General features: G+C 65.3%; 2 protein-coding genes and 1 pseudogene across 3 annotated transcripts in view; all 3 read right to left on the reverse strand.

Annotated features, from left to right (window-relative positions):
• The window catches only part of LOC125342339 (protein-glutamine gamma-glutamyltransferase 4-like), a 4,353-nt gene extending 4,148 nt beyond the window's left edge, over positions 1-205 (reverse strand). The window contains 1 exon segment of the mRNA XM_048334463.1: positions 185-205. Coding sequence (XP_048190420.1) covers positions 185-205 — 21 coding nt within the window.
• A 1,748-nt stretch (positions 206-1,953) lies between these two features.
• Positions 1,954-8,777, reverse strand: LOC125342341 (annotated as a pseudogene).
• A 5,151-nt stretch (positions 8,778-13,928) lies between these two features.
• Tmem42 (transmembrane protein 42) lies at positions 13,929-18,487 on the reverse strand. 2 transcript variants are annotated; one of them, XM_048334651.1, is made up of 3 exons: positions 18,195-18,487; positions 15,260-15,406; positions 13,929-14,262 (listed from the first exon to the last, which is right to left on the reverse strand). In XM_048334651.1, the coding sequence occupies exons 1-3, from the start codon at positions 18,396-18,398 to the stop codon at positions 14,026-14,028; spliced, it is 588 nt and encodes a 195-aa protein (XP_048190608.1). In that variant the 5' UTR covers positions 18,399-18,487; the 3' UTR covers positions 13,929-14,025. The 2 variants fall into 2 exon arrangements, with proteins under 2 accessions (XP_048190608.1, XP_048190609.1); XM_048334652.1 differs by having other exon boundaries at positions 14,183-14,357; positions 18,195-18,479.
• Between the last annotated feature and the right edge of the window lie 761 nt (positions 18,488-19,248).

Genomic DNA, 19,248 nt, shown 5'->3' on the forward strand with positions numbered 1-19,248 from the left:
GTCTTCCTGCGGCTGAGTTTGCGGCAGTGCCCTGGGGTGGGCATGGCCGTGAAGTGGGGGGGGGCACATGCCTGCCCCCCTCCCGCAAGGCTTCTTCCACGCTGTCCCTGTGTTTCTGCGGCTACATTGCTGGGGGACCTGTCATCCCAGCTGGGGGGAGTTGCGGGGGAGCCAGACTGCGTGCCTGTTTTCCATTCTGCACCATGAGAACGTGGTGCTGCTTGCGTGTGTGAACGGCAGGTTGCTGGTCCTGAACCCCGTGGCTGTGTGTGTCTGTCCATGTCGGAGTGGTGGCTGGGCGAGGCGCATGCGCAGCCCCTGATCCCCGTGGCTGTGTGTGTCCGTGTCGGAGTGGTGGCTGGGCGAGGCGCATGCGCAGCCCCTGAACCCCGTGGCTGTGTGTGTCTGTCCGTGGTGGGAGTGGTGGCTGGGCGAGGCGCATGCGCAGCCCATGAACCCCGTGGCCCCCGTGGCTGTGTGTGTCCGTGGTGGGAGTGGTGGCTGGGCGAGGCGCATGCGCAGCCCATGAACCCCGTGGCCCCCGTGGCTGTGTGTGTGTCCGTGGTGGAGTGGTGGCTGGGCGAGGCGCATGCGCAGCCCCGCGCCGTGGCCTGTGTCCCTGCTTCTGCATGGCCTCCAGTGCCCCGGGTCGCGCGCGGCAGTTGTGGGACTCGGGCCGGCCCTCGCTGAGCCCCTGTTCCGTGTCCCCACCCCTCGCAGGGCATCGAGCGGCTGAAACGCAAGAACCGACCGCGCGAGGCCAAGGGCAGCTGGAAGTCGGTGAGGAGGCCTTCGGGGGCGCCCCGTCGCTCGGCTGGCTCAGCCCCTTCTCGGGCCCGTGCCGGCCCCGCCGCCCCCGCGCCAGGACCTGATCCGCCAGCTGTCCTCGCTGTCCGACCTGGACCTGGAGCACGCGGCTGCCCGCCCCGCCGCCGTCCTCCCCGTCCTCCTCCTCCCCGTCCTCGGCGGACGCCGCCCGGGACCAGGACTCGGCCGAGGTGATGGACGAGTAGCCCGCCCCGCGCGGCCCGCCCCGGTGGGGGCGCCCCGGGGTGTCCCGCCCCAGAGTTTTGGTAAAAATCGACCTTGCCCTCGGCCTCGCCGCCCGGCTTCCCTCTGCGGGCCTCCACTTCCGGTCTCCGGGGACCCGGCCGGAAGTGACGTCCTGCCTCCAGCGGGAGGAAGGCGGGGCGGGGAGGGGGGTCCCCGCGGCCCTCGCTCGCCCCCAGGGGCCTCGAAGCCCCTCATCCTGGAGGAAGAGCGCCTCCCAGAGGAGAAGGGGGCGCCGGCACGCGCTCGTGGAGTCGGGGCGGCAGGAAGACCCCCGCGGCCCCTCGCCCCGCGCCCCACGCCGCGCCCCGACCCCCGCTTCCCAGCTCAGGCCTTTGGTTTGCGTCACCCCGGGCTGGGACTCGGGGGCCGGGCGCCGCTCCACCCGGGCCGCCGCGCCACTTCCGGCGTGCTGCTGGTTCGTGGGAGTCTCGCGGACGTCCCTGCCCAGGCTGGCCTCGAACCTGCGCCGTCTTCAGATCTCAGGGGCCACCGGCGGCCGCGCGGCTCGGGTCCCCCCTCCCCCACCCCGGTGCCAGAGGGGGCGCCGAGCCCGAGCCCGCCCGGCGGCAATAAAGAGCCCGAGGCCGCCGAGCTGAGGTGGTGAAGCGGTTTAATTAGAAGCGGGTCGGCGTGCGGGTCTCTGGTGGCGGGGAGGGGCCGAGCCCCCGGGGGACGTGGGGGGGTGGGGGGTGGGGGAGGCGGCCTGCCCAGCGGCTAAGCGGGGGCCCCGCCCCGGGCCTCCTTCCTCTCCACCGAGCCGTGTCCGGTGGGGGAAGCCGGGGACCCCGCCCCGCCCCCCGCCGCGGTGACGTGGGGTCACGTGGGGAGGGGCGGGGCGCCGGCCTGCGTGCACGCGGAGCCAATCAGGGCCCCGGGGCGCGGCGTGGCGGGGGGCCGGGCGGCCCTAGGCGATGAGCGCCACCTTCTCGGCCTGCACCTCCTTCACCTCCCGCGACCAGAACTTGAAGATGAACCTCCGCGCCCCGGGACGCACGGGCACGCAGTGGATCTGCAGCTCCAGGGCGTGGCCGGGCGGCAGCGTCCTGGAACGGCCCAGCGGTGGGGGGGGTGGGGGGTGCTCAGCCGTGGACGGGGGTGGGGTGCTCAGCCGTGGACGGGGGGTGGGGTGGGGTGCTCAGCCGTGGCCGGGGGTGGGGTGGGGTGGGGTGCTCAGCCGTGGCCGGGGGTGGGGTGGGGTGCTCAGCCGTGGCCGGGGGTGGGGGATGGGGTGCTCAGCCGTGGCCGGGGGTGGGGTGGGGTGCTCAGCCGTGGCCGGGGGTGGGGGATGGGGTGCTCAGCCGTGGACGGGGGTGGGGTGGGGTGCTCAGCCGTGGACGGGGTGGGGTGGGGTGCTCAGCCGTGGACGGGGGTGGGTGGGGTGCTCAGCCGTGGACGGGGTGGGGTGGGGTGCTCAGCCGTGGACGGGGTGGGGTGGGGTGCTCAGCCGTGGAGGGGGGGTGGGGTGGGTGCTCAGCCGTGGACGGGGGTGGGGTGGGGTGCTCAGCCGTGGACGGGGGTATGGGGGGTGCTCAGCCGTGGACGGGGGGATGGGGGTGCTCAGCCGTGGACGGGGTGGGTGCTCAGCCGTGGACTGGGGGCGTGGGGTGCTCAGCCGTGGCCGGGGGTGGGGTGGGGTGCTCAGCCGTGGCCGGGGGTGGGGTGGGGTGTTCAGCCGTGGCCGGGGGTGGGGTGGGGGTGCTCAGCCGTGGCCGGGGGTGGGGTGGGTGCTCAGCCGTGGAGGGGGGGTGGGGTGGGGTGCTCAGCCGTGGCCGGGGGTGGGGTGGGGTGCTCAGCCGTGGCCGGGGTGGGGTGGGGTGCTCAGCCGTGGAGGGGGGGGTGGGGTGGGGTGCTCAGCCGTGGCCGGGGGTGGGGTGGGGTGCTCAGCCGTGGCCGGGGGTGGGGTGGGGTGCTCAGCCGTGGCCGGGTGGGGGGCGGCGCGCTGACGCTCACCCCTTGTCCACGGTCTGCGTGGAGGCGATGCCCAGGCTCTCGAGGGAGAAGCAGGCGGCGGTGAGCGGGATGGGCAGCACGTTGCGGAAGCGGCACACGCACGTCATCTCCTCGCCCACCTTCCCCACGTCCGGCATCTGCGGGGGGGCGGGGGTGTGGGTGTGGACGCGGGGCGGGCAGCGCGGGCCGAGGGCGCGCGTCTCCCCCCCCCCCCCCCCCGTCCCGCCGCCGCCCGCTCACCTCCACGGCGAAGCCCGGGTAGAAGAAGGAGAGCGTGGCCTCGGTGCCCGCGATCTCCTCCGACTCCACTCCTGCGCCAGCACCCACACCTTCACCACCACCTCGTCCTCCACCAGCCCCAGCTTGGGCAGGTAGGCGTCGGCGGGCCACCGAGAACGCCACCTCGGCCTCTGCGCGGGGGGGGGGGGGGGGGAAAGGCGTGTGAGCGCGCGTGGGGGTCCTGCGCCGCGCCCCCCCCCCCCCGCGCACGCGCACGCCCCCCCGCGCCCCCCCCCCGCGCACGCGCACGCACCCCCGCGCCCCCCCCCCGCGCACGGCGCACGCACCCCCGCGCCGCGCACACCCCGCCGCGCACGCGCACGCACCCCCGCCCCGCGCCCCCCCCCCCCGCGCCACGCGCACGCACCCGGGCCGCGCAGCGTCTCCTCGCGCTCCACCCTCGGCCAGCGCGGCCACGCTGCGGCCCGTGTAGGTCTGCAGGTCCAGCGGAGGCCCGAGACGCGCACGCGCCGCGCCCCCCCCTCCGCGCACAGCGCCCCCCCCCCCCCCGCGCACGCGCACGCACCCGGGCCGCGCAGCGTCTCCTCGCGCTCCACCTCGGCCAGCGCGGCCACGCTGCGGCCCGTGTAGGTCTGCAGGTCCAGCGAGGCCGAGACGCGCACGCGCCGCGCCTCGCCGCCGCCCGCCGCCGCCAGCAGCACCGTGAGCGCCAGCGGCCGGCCCAGCTCCACCGCGTCCTCGCGCACCGCCAGCCCCGCCGGCGCCTGCCGCGCGCCCGCCGCCGCCCGCCGCGCCGCCACCAGGCGCCGGCGCCCGGGACAGCTGCAGCAGCGAGTAGGCGTGCTCCATGGCCTGGCGCTCCTCCACCGAGCCTGCGGCGGGCGGGCGGGAGGGCGGGCGGGGCGGTGGGTTCGAGGCCGCCCGGGCCGCCCCGTGTCCCCCCCCCCCGCCCCCGCCCCGGCGCGCACCTTCGGGGAACTTGTACTGGTAGGTGACGTCGTGGCGGCGGTCCTGGCCCACCGCCTTGGTGCTGATGGTCTTGCCGATGCTGTCCGTCTCCACGGCGATGAGGCTGTACACGTCCTCGCCGCCCGCGCTGCGCAGCAGCCACACCAGCGGTCGCCGTTCACCTCCGTGAACACGAACTTGGTGTCGAAGCCCAGGAACAGGTTGCCGCTGCGGATGGCGGCGTGCGGCGGGACGGCCCGCAGCGGAAGATGCCTGCGGGGGGGGGGGTGGGGGGGTGGAGACGGCGTCCGGGCCCCGGGGGGGCCCCCCCATCCCCGGCCCCCCCGGCCCCGGGCCGCGCGCTCACCTTGGCTGACCTCCTGCGGCGTGCTGTCCAGCGCCTGCCAGCCGTCGTTGCCCTGCGGCCAGATCCGGCCGCCTCATCCACGCGTCCGTCCACACGTGGAAGTTCCTGCGGGCCCCCCCCCCCCCGCACGGGGTTGGACGGGAGGGCCTTTCCACGGGAGCCCCACGGGGGACTCCCAGGAGCCCGGACCGCCCCGCCGAGTAGGACCCACTGAACCCATGCGGAGCCGCCGGCGGGCGCGGGCCTTTTTCCGGGCAGTAGACTGCCCCATGTGGATGCGGGTTCTGCAGCTGCCCAGTCTTGGAACCCTGATGGTGTCTGGCTTGTGTGGGGGGGGGTGTTTGTGGGGGGGGGGGGCGCTCCTAGGGCTCCAGCTCGGGTCCTGCGCTGTCCCGGGCTGTGTCGCTCAAAGCGAGCGCCCAGGCCCCGAGTTCAAGTCCCAGGACGGACCCCCACTCGGCGGGGAGGGAGGCCCGGGGCGGGCCGGCGCCTACCACACGGAGTCCTTGGTGAGGTGCGGGATGATCTTGCCGGTGGAGTTGAGGTACACGTCCACGGTCAGGTCCTTCTCCGTGTCGTGGGCCGACTGGAAGGTGGTCACGCTGCGGGCGGGGATGCCCAGCGCCCTGAGCGCTGCAGGGGCGGGGCGGGGTGAGCGCCGGGCCGTGGGCGGCCCCCCCCTTCCCCCCCCCCCCGCGCCCGCCTTACCCGTGGTGAGGATGCCCGCGAACACCCAGCACTGGCCGAAGCAGACGGGCTGGTGCGTGTCGTGGAACTGCTGCAGGATGGCCACGCTGCCCGACCAGCGTTTGGGCGACGTGCCGCCCGAGTAGTTCCCCGACCAGTTCCCCGTGAGCACGCCGTTCGCGTTCGCCGAGCTCATCTGGGGGGGGGGGACACGGGGGTGTCAGCCGCACCCGCGGCCAGGCCCGCGCCCCCCGCGCCCCCCACACCCGCCACCGGCTGGCCCCTCCGCCCCTCAGCCCGCCGGGGTGGGTTGGACCTGTTACACTGGCCGTGCCCCCCTCCCCTCCCCCCCCGTGTTTCATGGGGTGCCGTCGTCAGTGGCGTGGAGCCTGCCCAGGCCCCCGACACTCACCATGGCGCACATGGCGCGGGCCACCAAGGCCGGGTCCCGCATCTCCAGGGTCTTGAGGTAGCTCTGGCCCAGCAGGTACACCACGCAGCTCAGGATGTGCTTCTCAAACTAGTTTGGAGGAGGGGGGGACTTACCAGGCGCCACCCCATGTGCAGTGCACCCACTGGGGGGGGAGGGAAGGGGGGAAGGGCGGGAGGGAGGTGGATAGAGGGCAGGAGGGCCGGCTGGAGGAAGGAAGGGTGGATGGGGAGGATGGAGGAAGGAAAGGGGGGGTGGATGAGGGTGGAGATGACAGAGAGAGGGGAGGAGGACAGGAGAGGAAAGCCAGGAGGAGGGGATGGACGGGACAGAGCTGAGAGCCGGTGGCTCCCGCCTGTCATCCTAGCTCCTCGGGAGCCTGAGCTCTGACGATCACGGTTCAAAGCCGGCCTAGAGTATGGCCAGGAGAGTTCATGACACGTTTGCCAGTCCTGGGGCTTGAACTCAGGGCCTGGGCGCTGTCCCTGCTGCGCCTCTCTGTGCTCAAGGCTGGCGCTCTACCACGTGAGCCACGGTGCCACTTGCGGCTTTCTCTGAGAAGTTCACCCAGGCTGGCTTCAAATCACGATCCTCAGATCTCAGCCTCCTGAGTAGCTGGGGTGACAGGCGGAGCCGCCCGTGCCCGGCGTTCCATGGGACTCTTATCTTCAGTGAACCCCCAGAAAACCAATCGTGAGCACCGGCCTCGAGCACAAAGCTCGGGGACAGAGCCAAGGCCTGGAGTTCAAGTCCCACCACCACAACAAAAAAGAAGCAGAAAGGAAGAGGGCTACAGAGGAAAGGAGGGGTGGATAGATGCCGGAAGGGGGGGGGGGAGAAGGAAAAGAGATGGATGGATGGATGGGCCTCAGGTTCCCCCGCCCACCCGGCCCCGTTGCGCATCTCTGACCCGGAAGCTCCGGGCTTCCTCTGCCAGGGCAGGCGGGAGGCTACCTGGCCGAAGTTCCAGGCCTTCCCGCGGATCTGCTTGATGGTGCCCATGTAAATGTAGCCCGTGTCGTTGAGGACGTACTCCTGGCGCTCCTTCTCGTCGGGCAGGAACACGGGTCCTCTGTGGACGGACCAAGTGGCCACGTGGGTGGCCGGCCGCGGGGCTGGGGAGTCTCCGGGGTGGGTGGGTGGAGGGGAGGGGGGGAAGGAGGGCGATACATTTTGCTTTTCTTTTGTCCGAGCCTGGGATTCGAACACGGTATCTGCTGCATTCACTCACAGGCTGGCGCGCTACCCCTTGAGCCGCACCTCCAGCCCCCGGAAATAGATTTGGGGTTGGAAATCCTAAGAACGTTCAGAAGAGCGTTCTGAGCTAGGTGTAAGGAAACTGCACCGGGGGAGAAGCCGGGCACTAGCGGCTCACGCCTGTCATCCTTAGCTACTCAGGAGGCTGAAATGGACGATGGTGGTTCGAAGCCAGCCTGGGCAGGAAAAGTCTGTATGACTTTACCTCCAGTGAACCAGCAAAAACGCTGTGGCTCAAGTAGTGGAGCGCTAGCCTTGAGCACAAGAAGCTCAGGGACAGCGCCCAGTTCAAGCCCCAGGACTGGCAAAAAACAGACAACCAACCAAGCCAGAGCCTGCAGGCGGGAAGAGCCACTGGTCAAGGCTTCGCCCGCCCCCTCAGCTGCCAGGGGAAGGGCTATTGGCGGCCGCCAGCTGCCCATCAGCCGTTGCGCAGGTTGGCAGGGGCATAGGGAGGAGAGCCAAGGGGGGCTTCAGTTCATGGGGGGTTGGCCATACAGAGGATGATGCTCCAGGGGTGCTGGCTGTGTGCCCTTCCAACCAGCAGGGCCCCCCCCGGCCCCCGTCCCCCCATGGGAGCTGCCCGTTACCATTGCACCAGGGGTTGAAGAGAAGGTAGAAGCTCTCGTCGGCGCGGAATGACTGGCTGCCGCTCTTCACGAGCAGCCTGTATTTGCCCACGATGGCATTGGGGGGGCTGGTGACGGCCACGACCACCTGGGGGCCAAGAGAGTCCCGTCTCCGGTGAGCCCACCAAAGAAACGGGACTGGATGCGTGGCCGGAGGGGGAGCGCGCCAGCTACCGGCCAGCCAGTGCAGGGCGCGAGGCTCTGAGTTCAGGTTCTGGCAGGGAAGAAGAACTAAGAAGAGGTGTGGGAAGGGGGGGAGAGGGGGGAGAGGAGAAGCGGACGTGGGGGGGTCCTGGAGCTCTGTGGCCCCCCGGAAGGGAGGAAGGGGCCCCCGGCGGTCCCGCCCCGCCCCGCGGCGCCCGGGCCTCACCTCCTTGCTGGTGTTGCTGGTGAGGCCGCCTTCCAGCCCTCGCACTGGGAGGCACTGGGCGACTTCAGGTTCAGTTCCACCAGGGTGTGTGCGGCGATGCTGGGGTTCGGCCCTGGGGACACCCCAAAGGGGGACCCCATCGTCCTGGCTTCCTCCCTTCTCCGCACCCTCTGCCCGCTGGGATTACAGGCGTGCGCAACCGCACTGGGCCTGGGTGGCTGGCGGACCCCCCGCCCCCCGGGCCTCACCGGTGGTGAACTGCAGCCTCAGCGTCTCGTGGGGCAGCGTGGACTTGTGAGCAGCAGCCGCATGTGGAACATCTGCCCGCGCCGCAGCACCAGCTTGTTGGTCTGGAAGTAATCCGTGCGGTGAGCCTCGGTGTTCTGCGCCTTCATGAAGTCGATGTGGAGAGCCTGGACCTCTATCGGGGTGCGGGGCGGAGGGGCGCGCAGGCGTGGGGGACACGGACGGACACACAGTCATTCATAATCAACACTCACGAGCAGCTTATAGCCCTCAAGCCTCTTTGCGCCAGTCCTGGGGCTTGAACTTGGGGCCTGGGCGCTGTCCCTCACCTTTGTTGCTCAAGGCTAGCACTCTGCCACAGCACCACTTCCGGCTTTTTCAACATAGGTGGTGCTGAGGACTTGAACCCAGGGCTTCATGTATGCGAGGCGAGCACTCGACCACTTAGGCCACACTCCAGCCCCCAAACAACTGTTTTCCACACTTTTAAGTCATAGCCAGTAGAAAAAAAACCTTTTCAGTTGAGATCTCACACCTGCCTCCGTTTCCCTTCGGATCCCGCTTGCTGTGAGCATTCCTGTCGTACAGCCCACAGGCCATGGGGGTCCCCCCCCCCACAAGTGGGGTCCGTGTGTGGACCTCTCTCAGAGCTCTTGGTGAACTGAGGGGAAAAACAATTCCACTTCCCTGTCCAGTGTGGAAACAACGAGAATGTTCCTTGGGCCCAGTGCCTTCTGATTCACACACACAGATAGTTTTCCTTAAGTCCGAGACTGGGACTCGAACTCAGTACCGCCTCCTCTGCTCACTGGCTGGTGTGTTCGACCGACTGAGCCATGCCTCCAACCCCAAAACAAGAGATGCTCAGGGACAGAACAGTGCCCAGGCCTGAGTTCGAGGCCCATGACAGAACTGGCGTCCACGGCACACCAAAATGTCGCCGGGGGGGGGGGGGGGGGGGGGGTGCCAGGCCCTCCCGGTACCTTGGGGCTACTCAGGAGGCTGGGAGGTGAGGATCACAGTTCAAAGCCAGCCCGGGGGCAGCAAAGTCGGGCCCCGCCGGCGAGGGTGGTGGCCACGCGGGGATTTCACGCACTCACCGTACACCGTGGTCATGGCGTCCTCTGTTCTGCGCTCGCTCGCTCGCTCGCAGGAAGCCGTCAGCGCCGATGCCGGGGTGGCCGGAGCAGCCTCAGAGCGAGGCCGGGGACCCCGCGGTTTTTATGCGGTCCTGGCTGGGGTGTGACCCTGTGGTGGCTGCCAAGGGGCGGGGCCGGGGGCGTGTCCTCAGGAAATAGTAAAACCTTATCACCTTCCACATCGGACCCCCGCGGAGCTCGCCTACCCGGGCCTGGCGCCGCCGGCTCCCGCCTGCCATCCCAGCCACTCAGGAAGCTGAGATCTGGAGGGTCGCGGTTCGAAGCCAGCCCTGGGCAGGGAAGTGTGTGAGACTCTGATCTCCCATGACCCACCAAAAAGCTAGAGGTGGCGCTGTGGCTCAAGTGGCAGAGCGCTCGCTCCCCTTGAGCAGAAAGCAGCTCAGGGGCAGCGCCCAGGCCCTGAGTCCAAGCCCCAGGACTGGCACCAAACACAAAAGGTAAAGAACACAGCATGGCATCATGGGTAACACTCCCCTTCCCCAAGAATGAGCCGCCAGAAGCCGGGACCCTCTTGATCCTCAGGTCTCTCTCTCCCGAGTAGCTAGGATGGCAGGCATAGCCAGCCAGCGCTCCGCCTGCTCCGTGTATACTTCCATTACGAAGACCTACTTGCTCTTTCCTTTTTGAAACGCGCCTCCTACGTTTTAAGCGTTCGGAAGCCCCCGACGCCTCCAGCCTCACAGGGAGGGGATTCTGCCATCTCCCCAAGGTGGGTTTGCCGCTTGAGGCCCTGGGCCTTCCAGATGGGAGACCCGCCAGGGTGAGCAGGCCTTGCCTTTCCCACAGCTGCGCAGTGGCGTTTGATTGCACAGATAACCTGTCACTCGTCTCCCTGAGCTCCCATAGGGTGTTTGGGTTGGCTGCCAGCCTATCAGCTGCCGGAAAGACAGACCCATCCTTGGCACACAGAGCAGGCCTCCTTACGTGGGGCCCCCATCTCTATGGGGAATTCAAGGCAAGGCCTCTCCCGGTGAGAATTCGAGCCAGACCAGCAAACAGAGTTACGATCAAAGGCAGATCTGACGTCCTGTCAATGGAACACTGGTCATTTTTTAACTAAATGAGGTTGTCAGGCACTGGCGGCGGCTCACGCCTGTAATCCTAGCTGCTGAGGAGGCTGAGATCTGAGGATGGCAGTTCAAAGCCAGCCTGGGCAGGAAACTCCATCTGTGAGACTCTTATCTCTGGTGAACCACCTAAAAGCCGGAAGTAGAGCTGTGGCTCAAGTGGTAGAGTGCTATTCTTGAGTGAAAAAGCTAAAGGGCAGTGAGCAGACCATCAGTTCAAATCCAGTACACACACACACACACACACACACACAGCCATGAGCCTCCTCCCTTCCCTCCTCCTCCAATGGAACTTCCAGACCTCGGCAGAGCAGGCTCTTAATCTTGTGCACATGAGCCTGTGCACTCTGTCTCCAAGGCAAAATGAAAACAGGACGACTCCAAGCGGAGCTCAAGAGGTAGAGAGCTTGTCTGGCATGCCTGAGGCCCTGGGTTCAATCCCCGGTGCCCGAAGAAAGGGCAGGTAGCAGCAGGGGCTCACGCCTGTCGTCGTAGCTGCTGGGGAGGCTGAGATCTGAGGATCACAGTTGAAAGCCAGCCGGGGCAGGAGAGGAACGGAGACTGATCTCCAGTTAGCTACCGAGGCTCCAAGTAGTAGAGCACTCGCCTTGAGCACCAAAGCTCAGGGACAGTGCGCGGGCCCTGAGTTCAAGACCCAGGACCAGCCCCCCACCCCCCCCAATTTTTTTAAAAAAAGAAAGGATGATGGGCGGCGCATGTGTTTGGGAGGGGCGAATGCTTGGATCCCCCCCAGCCGGCTAGGGGGTGAAGGAAGGAAGGCCTGGCACAGATGTCGAGGCCTGGGCAGGGCAGGCCCTCTTGGGAAGAAGGGGAACCTGGGGACTTCAAGTTCTGTTCCCACCCTCGCCTGCCCCCCTCCTCCCACTGGGAGGAGGAAGAGGACAGCGCGCGCCCTGGCAGGGCCCCAGGCGCCGGGGCGGGGGCTGCTCCCGGCGCCGCACAAGGCCCTCGTCGTAAAGATGCCCATCTGCACGCGTGTCGTAAAGATGCCCATCTGCGCACGCGTCGTAAAGATGCCCATCTGCGCACGTATCGTAAAGATGCCATCTACGCACGTGTCGTAAAGATACCCATCTACGCACGCGTTGTAAAGATGCCCATCTACGCATGTGTCGTAAAGATGCCCATCTGCGCACGCGTCGTAAAGATGCCCATCTGCGCACGTTTGAAGTCCTTGTTTGCGGGTCGGAGTCGGTAAACACGCGCCCGCGGTTCTCAAGGAGCCGCGGCTCCTCGTATTGGATCTGAAGCTAGAGCGTTGTTTGGTTTTCTTAACTCATAGGCCAGACACTCATTGTTCCACTTTATAGGAAAATTAAAGTAATAATAGTAACGATTCCGAAAGCCTGTTCTTATTAAGTTGGAGGGCGCTTGTATTCCACCTTGCACGTGGCCATCAGCTAGCCGCGATGCCCCCCGCCCCGCCAAGCAGCCTGCTCCGGGGACCCTGCCCTGCCCCCCGTTTCAAGTCACCCGTCGTGTTCTGGGCGCGCTGCGGGCGGCTGCCTTTGGTCCGAGCTCTTTGGTTCGTTTTGCTTTGCTTTTGCTGGTCCTGGGGCTTGGGTCCTGGGGCTTGGGTCCTGGGGCCGGGCGCTGGGAGCTTTCGTGCTCCAGGCTAGGGCTCTGCCGCCATTGGGCAGTTAGGGGGAATCACGAGTCTCGTGGAGTTCCCTGGCCTGGCCGGCCCTGAACCGCGATCCTCAGCCTCCGGAGGAGCCCGGGTGACAGGCGGGAGCGCCCGCCCGGGGGGGGAGGGGGCCGCCTTGCCCTGGCTCCTGGCTCGGCCCTGGGGAGCAGCGGAGCGCGTGCGGGGGAGCCTGGGCGCCCTCGGCCCTGGCGTGGCACCTCGGTTTGTTTCCTAGCTGTCGACGTTGGAGTCACCAATCTGACCCAGCCCAGTCCTGGTGCCAGTCCCGTTGCGATCACCCACCGTCACCCCGAGGTGACTTCCCACAGCTCCCTTCTCCAGACGGCACCCCACCATTCCCTATCTGGGCCCAAGAACCTGGCGTCTATGAGCAAAGACAGTCTCTGGGCTTCCTTCAAACCCACCACAGCCGCCCTCACTTCAGGTCTAATCATGGCAGCGGTCACATCCCGAGGTCTTAAACACTTGATGAAGGGGCTGGGAGCGTGGCTCAGTGGTCGAGTGCCTGGCAGGCACGAAGCCCTGGGTTCCATTCCTCAGCACCACATACACAGAAAAAGCCAGAAGTGGCGCTGTGGCTCAAGCGGTAGAGCGCTAGCCTAAGCAGCTCAGGGACAGCGCCCGGGCCCTGAGTTCAAGCCCCAGGACTGGCTAAAAAACACCAAAAACTTCATGAAAACGCCAGGCACCAGTGTCTCCTTCGCGCCTGTCGTCCCAGCTCCTCAGGAGGCTGAGATCCGAGGACGGCAGCTCAAAGCCAGCCCGGGCAGGAAACGCTGCGAGACTCCAGTTGTCCACCCACAAGCCCACAAAGTGTGGCTCATCCATTCCCCTTGGTTTGTTTTACTCCACAATGGTTGTAGCCTTGAGCACAGGACTCGGGCTCTGTATTCAGGTTACAAAGCTAAACTTTATGGTGACTGGAAAGCCCCCTGCCCTGTAACATTTTCCCTAGCCCCCCCTGCCCCCCCAATCCCGCTGATCACCCGGGGTGACACTTATGTTCATTTCCCCTGGGGTATTTTTTTTTTTTTTGCCAGTCCTGGGGCTTGAACTCAGGGCCTGAGCGCAGTCCCTGATTGCTTCTTGCTCAAGGCTAGGGCTCTGCCACTGAAGCCACAGCGCCGCTTCCAGTTTTTGAAGGGCTCACTGGAGAGAAGTATCTCACAGGGGCTTTCCTGCCCGGGCTGGCTTTGAACCACAATTCTCCTGTCTCAGCCCCCTGAGTGGCTGGGCAGGCAGGCCTGAGCTGCCGGCTGTGAGTTGAAGGTTTTGAACGCTGTGCTCTGTCCCTGTCTCCATCAGGGCCAGGAAGATGTAAAATGAAAGACGGGGTGCCTTCCGGCCACTTCTTTTTTCAGGGAACACGGGCTCCGTGGGAGGCCCCCTCTTCCTCCTGAGGGACGCGGCTGCCGCGCCCCACGCCGCCGGCTCCACCCGGTGCGTTTCAGCTCGCCCCGCCGGCTCCCTCCTCCCCGAGGTGAGAGCGGACGCGGGCTCCGTGGCCGTGGCTTAGAACCACACCGCGCGGCGTTTATTAGCCGGTGTTTCCCTCTCCGGCTCCCGCGGCCGGGCACGCGGGCTGCCCAGCCCCTCGCCCGGGACCATGGACAGCGCCGGGGGGGGGGGGGGGGGGGACTGCGTCCTCCACACAGCTAAGCCACCGGGGGGGGGGGGGGACTGCGTCCTCCACACAGCTAAGCCACCCGGGGGGGGGGGGGGACTGCGTCCTCCACGCAGCTAAGCCACCGGGGGGGGGGGGGGGCGGGGGGGCTCAGCTCGCGCCCGGGCTCCCGGGCTTTCTGTTTCCTTTTTGGTCAGTCATGGGGCTTGAACTCGGGGCCTGGGCGCTGTCCTTCAGCGTCAGCGTTCGGGGCTAGCGCTTGACCACGTTGGTGGTTCATGGTAACCAGAGTCCCTTTCTGGCTCGGGCCGGCCTCGTACCGCGACCCTCAGGTGTCAGCCTCCAGGGCGGCGCAGGTGCACGGGCTGGTCCAGGGCTCTGGGGGGGGGGGGGGGGCCGGGACAGTGAACGCACTGTGCACACGGAGGCCGGCGTGTCCGTTCCGCCCTCGGGGCTGCGCGGCCCAGGCCTGGCCCGGGGGTCGCCGTCCATGCCCGCGGCGGGCCGTCGGGGCGGCGGCTACTGCTGCTTGTGGGGCAGGGCCTTCCAGGCGGGCGGGAGCTTCCTGTGCACCAGCGTGAGGCCGCAGAGGATGAGGAACACGCCGCCCCACCACAGGACCTCCTGGCACTCTCCGTACAGCGCGTAGCCCAGGAAGGCCTGCGGGCGGACAGCGGGCGGCCTGAGCCTGGGGGGCTGTGTGAGCCCCCGCCCCCCCGCCCCCCAGTGGCTGGACTTCCGCTGGGAAGGGAAGGAGCGGGGGCCCAGGTCTGCAGGCTCCACACTTCATGGAGGCCACCCCTGGAGGGGCAGGAAGCCCCTAGGCTCTGCGTGTGCCCATCCCGGGACTTGAACTCGGGGCCTGGGCGCCGCCCCTCCGCCTTGTCCTCTGACCACTTGAGCCACGCCTCTACCTCCAGCTTTTTGGTAGTTAATTGGCACCCAAGAGTCGCACGGATTTTCCTGCTCTGGATGGCTTTGAACCGGGATCCTGAGCTCTGGGCCTTCTTTGTAGCTCTGATGACAAGGTGCGAGGCATCAGCACCGGGCTTATTATTATTACACACTGACTGTTGACAGTCAGGTTTCATTCCTGTAACTTTACAAAACTTCTTATTTTTCTGTATGGTTGGTCGTGGGGCTTCAACTCAGGACCCAGGCTTTTGTTGTTGTTGTTGCTGGTTGTGAGGCTTGAACTCGGGGCCTGGGCGCCGTCTCTCAGCTCTTTTGCTCAAGGCTGGAGCTCTACCATTTGAGCCACAGCGCCACTTCCTGTTTTTGAGTGGTTCATTGGAGATGACAGTTTCACAGGGGCTTTTCTGCCCGGGCTGGCTTCAAAGCGTGACCGTCAGATCTCAGCCTCCTGAGTAGCTAGGGTGACAGGCGCGAGCCACCAGTGCCTGGCCAACACTTCCGTGTTTACCTGCCCCACACCTAACCTCTACTGCCTTTCCTGTGCTTTCTCTCATCAGGGAAGCGGGGGGGGGGGGGGTCCCCCGTGGACAACCCATTAAGAAGGTAAGCTTATTAGCACAAGGGTGCCATGCCCCTCAGGTACTCACCGAGCTGAGGATGTTAGAGAAAGTCACGGTGACCGAGGCAATGGCTGAAGACATGGAGAAACTGAGGCCCCGGCTGAAGAAGGTCCACATCAGGGAGTTGGTACTCGCCATGGTGACAATGCCCAAGACGCACAGGCCCATGTTCACCTGCGAGAGAAGTGTCACCGTGGTCACGCCCCCACCGAGACCCCCACCTCAGGCCCCGAGCCCTCAGTGGGCTGCAGAGCCAACCCAGAGAACACCTTTGCTGCAGCAACGTGGTCATCCATACCCAGTCCCCCAACCCCCCCCACCCCCTTCTCTCCCCCTCTCATTAGTCGCGGGGCCTGGGCACGGTCCTAAAGCTCCTTTTGCTCAAGGTGGGCGCTCCACCACTTGAGCCACACAGCAGTACTCCCAGCACTTTCTGAGTACGTTACAGGAGATAAAAGTCTTATGAAGGGTTGGGAGGGTGGCTTAGTGGCAGAGTGCTTGCCTAGCATGCATGAAGCCCTGGGTTCGATTCCTCAGCACCACATACACAGAAAAAGGCAGAAGTGGTGCTATGGCTCAAGTGGTAGAGTGCTAGCCTTGAGGAAAAAGAAGCCAGGGACAGTGCTCAGGTCCTGAGTTCAAGTTCCAGGATTGGAAAAAAAAATCTTATGGACTTTCCTGCCTGAGATAGCTTCAAACCACGAGCCTTAGATCTCAGACTTCTAAGCAACGAGGATTACAGGTGTCAGCCACCCGTGCCTGGCCTTCCCTCAGCTCTTTATGCTCACTTTCAGCCACAGCGCCATTCCCAGTTTTCTGATAGTGAACCGGAGGTAAAGAATCTCGAAGATCTTCCTGCCCAGGTGAGCTTTGAACCACAATCCTCAGCTCTCAGCCTCCTGAGCAGCTAGGATGACAGGCGCGAGCCACCGGCGCCCAGCCCAGCTCTCGTCTTTTCTACTGCACACTGGAATCCCTGATTGCTCCCACAAGGACCAGATCCGCGACTATGTGATGTGTGTGTGAGTGGGCCGGTGAGGGGCCCTTTCTTCCTAGGGTCAGGTCAGGCACCAGTCGGCCACCTGGGCCCCACGCCTGGTTTCCTGCACTCAGGCCAACTGCTCTGCACATCCTGGAGCTTCTCCTGTGTGCTGGAACTTGTGCTAAGTGTTTTCAAGACATTCTTGCCGACAACTTCATTTCATTTTACGAAAAGCCAGAGGTACTGAAGAACGTCTCTGTAAGCGGGGAAAGCAGACAGGATTCAAACCCGGGAAAATGTTCTCCGTGTTTCTTGCCCGTGTAGGGCTATCTTAGCATTGCCTAGAATACTTGCAGATTTTGGTGCTTAGCTGGAGATAGTCTCATGGACTTTGACCACGCTGGCTTTGAACTGCAATCCTCAGATCTCAGCCTCCTGAGTGGCTCGCGTTACAGGGGGCTGGCAACAGCACCCCACCATTTATGTTTAAAAACTATTATTATTCTGCCAGTCCTGGGGCTTGAACTCAGGGCCTGGGTGCTGTCCCTGAGCTTCTTTTGCTGCTCAGGGTCAGCACTTTACCACTTGAGCCACAGCTTCACTTCTGGCTTTTTCTGTTTATGTGGTACTGAGGAATGGAACCCAGGGTTTCACACATGCTCAGCAGGTGTGCTACCGCTAAGCCACATTCCCAGCCCTAAGCTATTTCTAGTGAAAGAGAAAACCTTCAGGGATAAAGCCTCCTACACACAGGTTAAATGCACCTCTTCTTTTGGCACAAGCAAATAACTTGCAGACAAGGCCACTTTCTTCAAGGGCTGGGCCCCATGTAGATGCTGTTCCATTTGTTTTCCCAGAAGCGGGAGCTGAATTTCTAGTATGTTTTGAAAAGGGGCAACCAACGGACCAGTGGCTGCCCCATTTTCCTGTTATGAACACCAGATCAAAATAGAAGTGAAGTGTTGGGGGTGAGGGGAAGGTCAGACACACCAGTGCTCTCCACTCCTGTAATCCTGGCTACTCAGGAGGCTGAGATCACAGTTCGAAGCCAGCCCGGGGAAAGGAAAAGGAGTCTTTTGAGGCTCTTATCTGCAATGAACCGGCAAAAAACATGGAAGCAGGGCCGTCCGTGGCTTATGTGGTAGAAACACCAACCAGCCTTGGTGGGGGGAAGCTAAGGGGCAGTGTCCAGGCCTCTAATTCAAACTTCAGGCACCCCACCCCCAAAAGAAAAAGAACAAAAAAAATACACCCCAAAACCTTTATGATCCAGTGATTCTTTGGTTTAACCCTAAGAGTGACGCTCAACAGAACAGCAACTTTATCCTTGGTAGAGGATGACATTTAAACAATCAGTCCTCATGCGGGCCCAGGGCCAACCCACACCTAAGGGTTGGAAATGAAATCCCCCTCCGCAACCCCAGCCCGGGATGAAGCCGAGGCCCATCTGGAGCCCAGGAATGGGTACCGCGTGGAGGGAAGCGGACCGGGGGTGGGGTGGGGGTGGGGCTGTGCCCACCACGATGGTTCCCATGTTCCTTTAGAGTCGGGGGACGAGGGGGGCGGGGAGCTGATCTCAAAGGCTCCATTTTCCTGGCTGGTCGGAACGCTGGGGGAGGAAAGGGTGGGGGTGGGGGAGACAAACAACTGAGATGGGCAACAGGTTTCTCACCTTCAAGAGTCAACGAGCAGCGGAAGGCTGAGCACAGGGGGTGGGGGGGGCTTTATGACAGGTGGGAGGTGGAGCTGCTCCCCCCGGCCCGAGGGAAGGGAGGAGGCCTCCGTCCCGCCCGGCGCCCACCGCCCTCAGCGGACGAGGGGGGGGGGTGTGGGGGGAGGGTGAGGTGGATGGCGAGGTCGGGGTGCGGGGTGGGTGGGGGGGGGGTTACCCCAGCCCGCCCAGCTCCGGGGCCCGCCGCGCCCTCCGCCGCCCGCCCCGCCCCGCTCCGCCCGCTCTGCCGGCGGCGCCCCGGGCTGCACCTCGCGGCCGAAGGCCAGCTTGGCGGAGGCGGCGGCCAGGGCCCCGAACGCGCCGGCGCACAAGCAGTTGAACACGCCCCAGAAGCGGCGCCGCATCGCGCCGGCCTGGAGGTGATGGGGGAATTCGGCCGGCGTGTCGGGATAAGCGGCGGCCGACACCGCGCCGGGGCCGGCGACGCCCGAGGACAGCGGCCTCGCCGCCATGACGCTCACCCAGCCCCGCGCTCGCCACCGGAGCCGAACGCCGCTCGCGGCGCGCCAGACGCGGCCCCACGTGACGGACGCAGATGTGACGTAGGGGGAAGCCCCACGCAGAGCGTGCTAGGGCGGGGTCGCAACCGAGCATGCGCGGAGGATTCGGCGTGGGGGAGCCCGGCCTGGATTATCATAGGGGTGGGGCCGAGCCTCCGAGGGCGGGGTTATGGAGATGAGGGGGGCGGGGCCAATCTCGGGAATGCGCAAAGGGTGGCTTCCACGCTGGCCGCTGTGGGGAAAGCGTCCTTTTCTATCAAAGTAGTTGGCCTCCTTCTTGTGACTCCTGAGCTGTGTGGCCTGGTGGTTTGGTCTGGGGCTTGAACTCAGGGCCAGGGCGCTGTCTCTGATCCTCTGTGCTCCAGGCTAGTTAGCGCTCTACCACTGGAGCCACTGCAGCCGCTCCCGCATTTTCCTAAGTTATTTATTGGAGACTCTGAGCCTCTCAGCCTCCGGAGTAGCTAGGATGACAGGCGGGAGCCGCCGGGGCCCTGCTTGGCTCTGCCTTGTTCCTCCCTTTAGCCACACCCTTTTGCAGGGTGTGAACCTTAACCTCAGCCCATGGACGAGGTGGTGGGGCGGGCAGGGCCTGCTGGGTTGGGGGGGGGGTCACAAAAAGGAGCAGCCCGGCTTGTCTCTCCTGCCAGATGTGTGGCCAGTAGTGCACCTTTCGTGTCTGTGCGGCACTGAGGTCGATCCTCACGCCCCCTTTGGGGCCAGGCCTCCAGCCCTGCACTTCTGGGCTGGTCATGTGGGGGGAATGAGTCTTAAGGACTTTTCTGTCTGTTCCAGTTTGCCTCCG

The sequence above is a fragment of the Perognathus longimembris genome, chromosome 26, assembly GCF_023159225.1.
Source record: "Perognathus longimembris pacificus isolate PPM17 chromosome 26, ASM2315922v1, whole genome shotgun sequence".
Taxonomy (NCBI): Eukaryota; Metazoa; Chordata; class Mammalia; order Rodentia; family Heteromyidae; genus Perognathus; species Perognathus longimembris.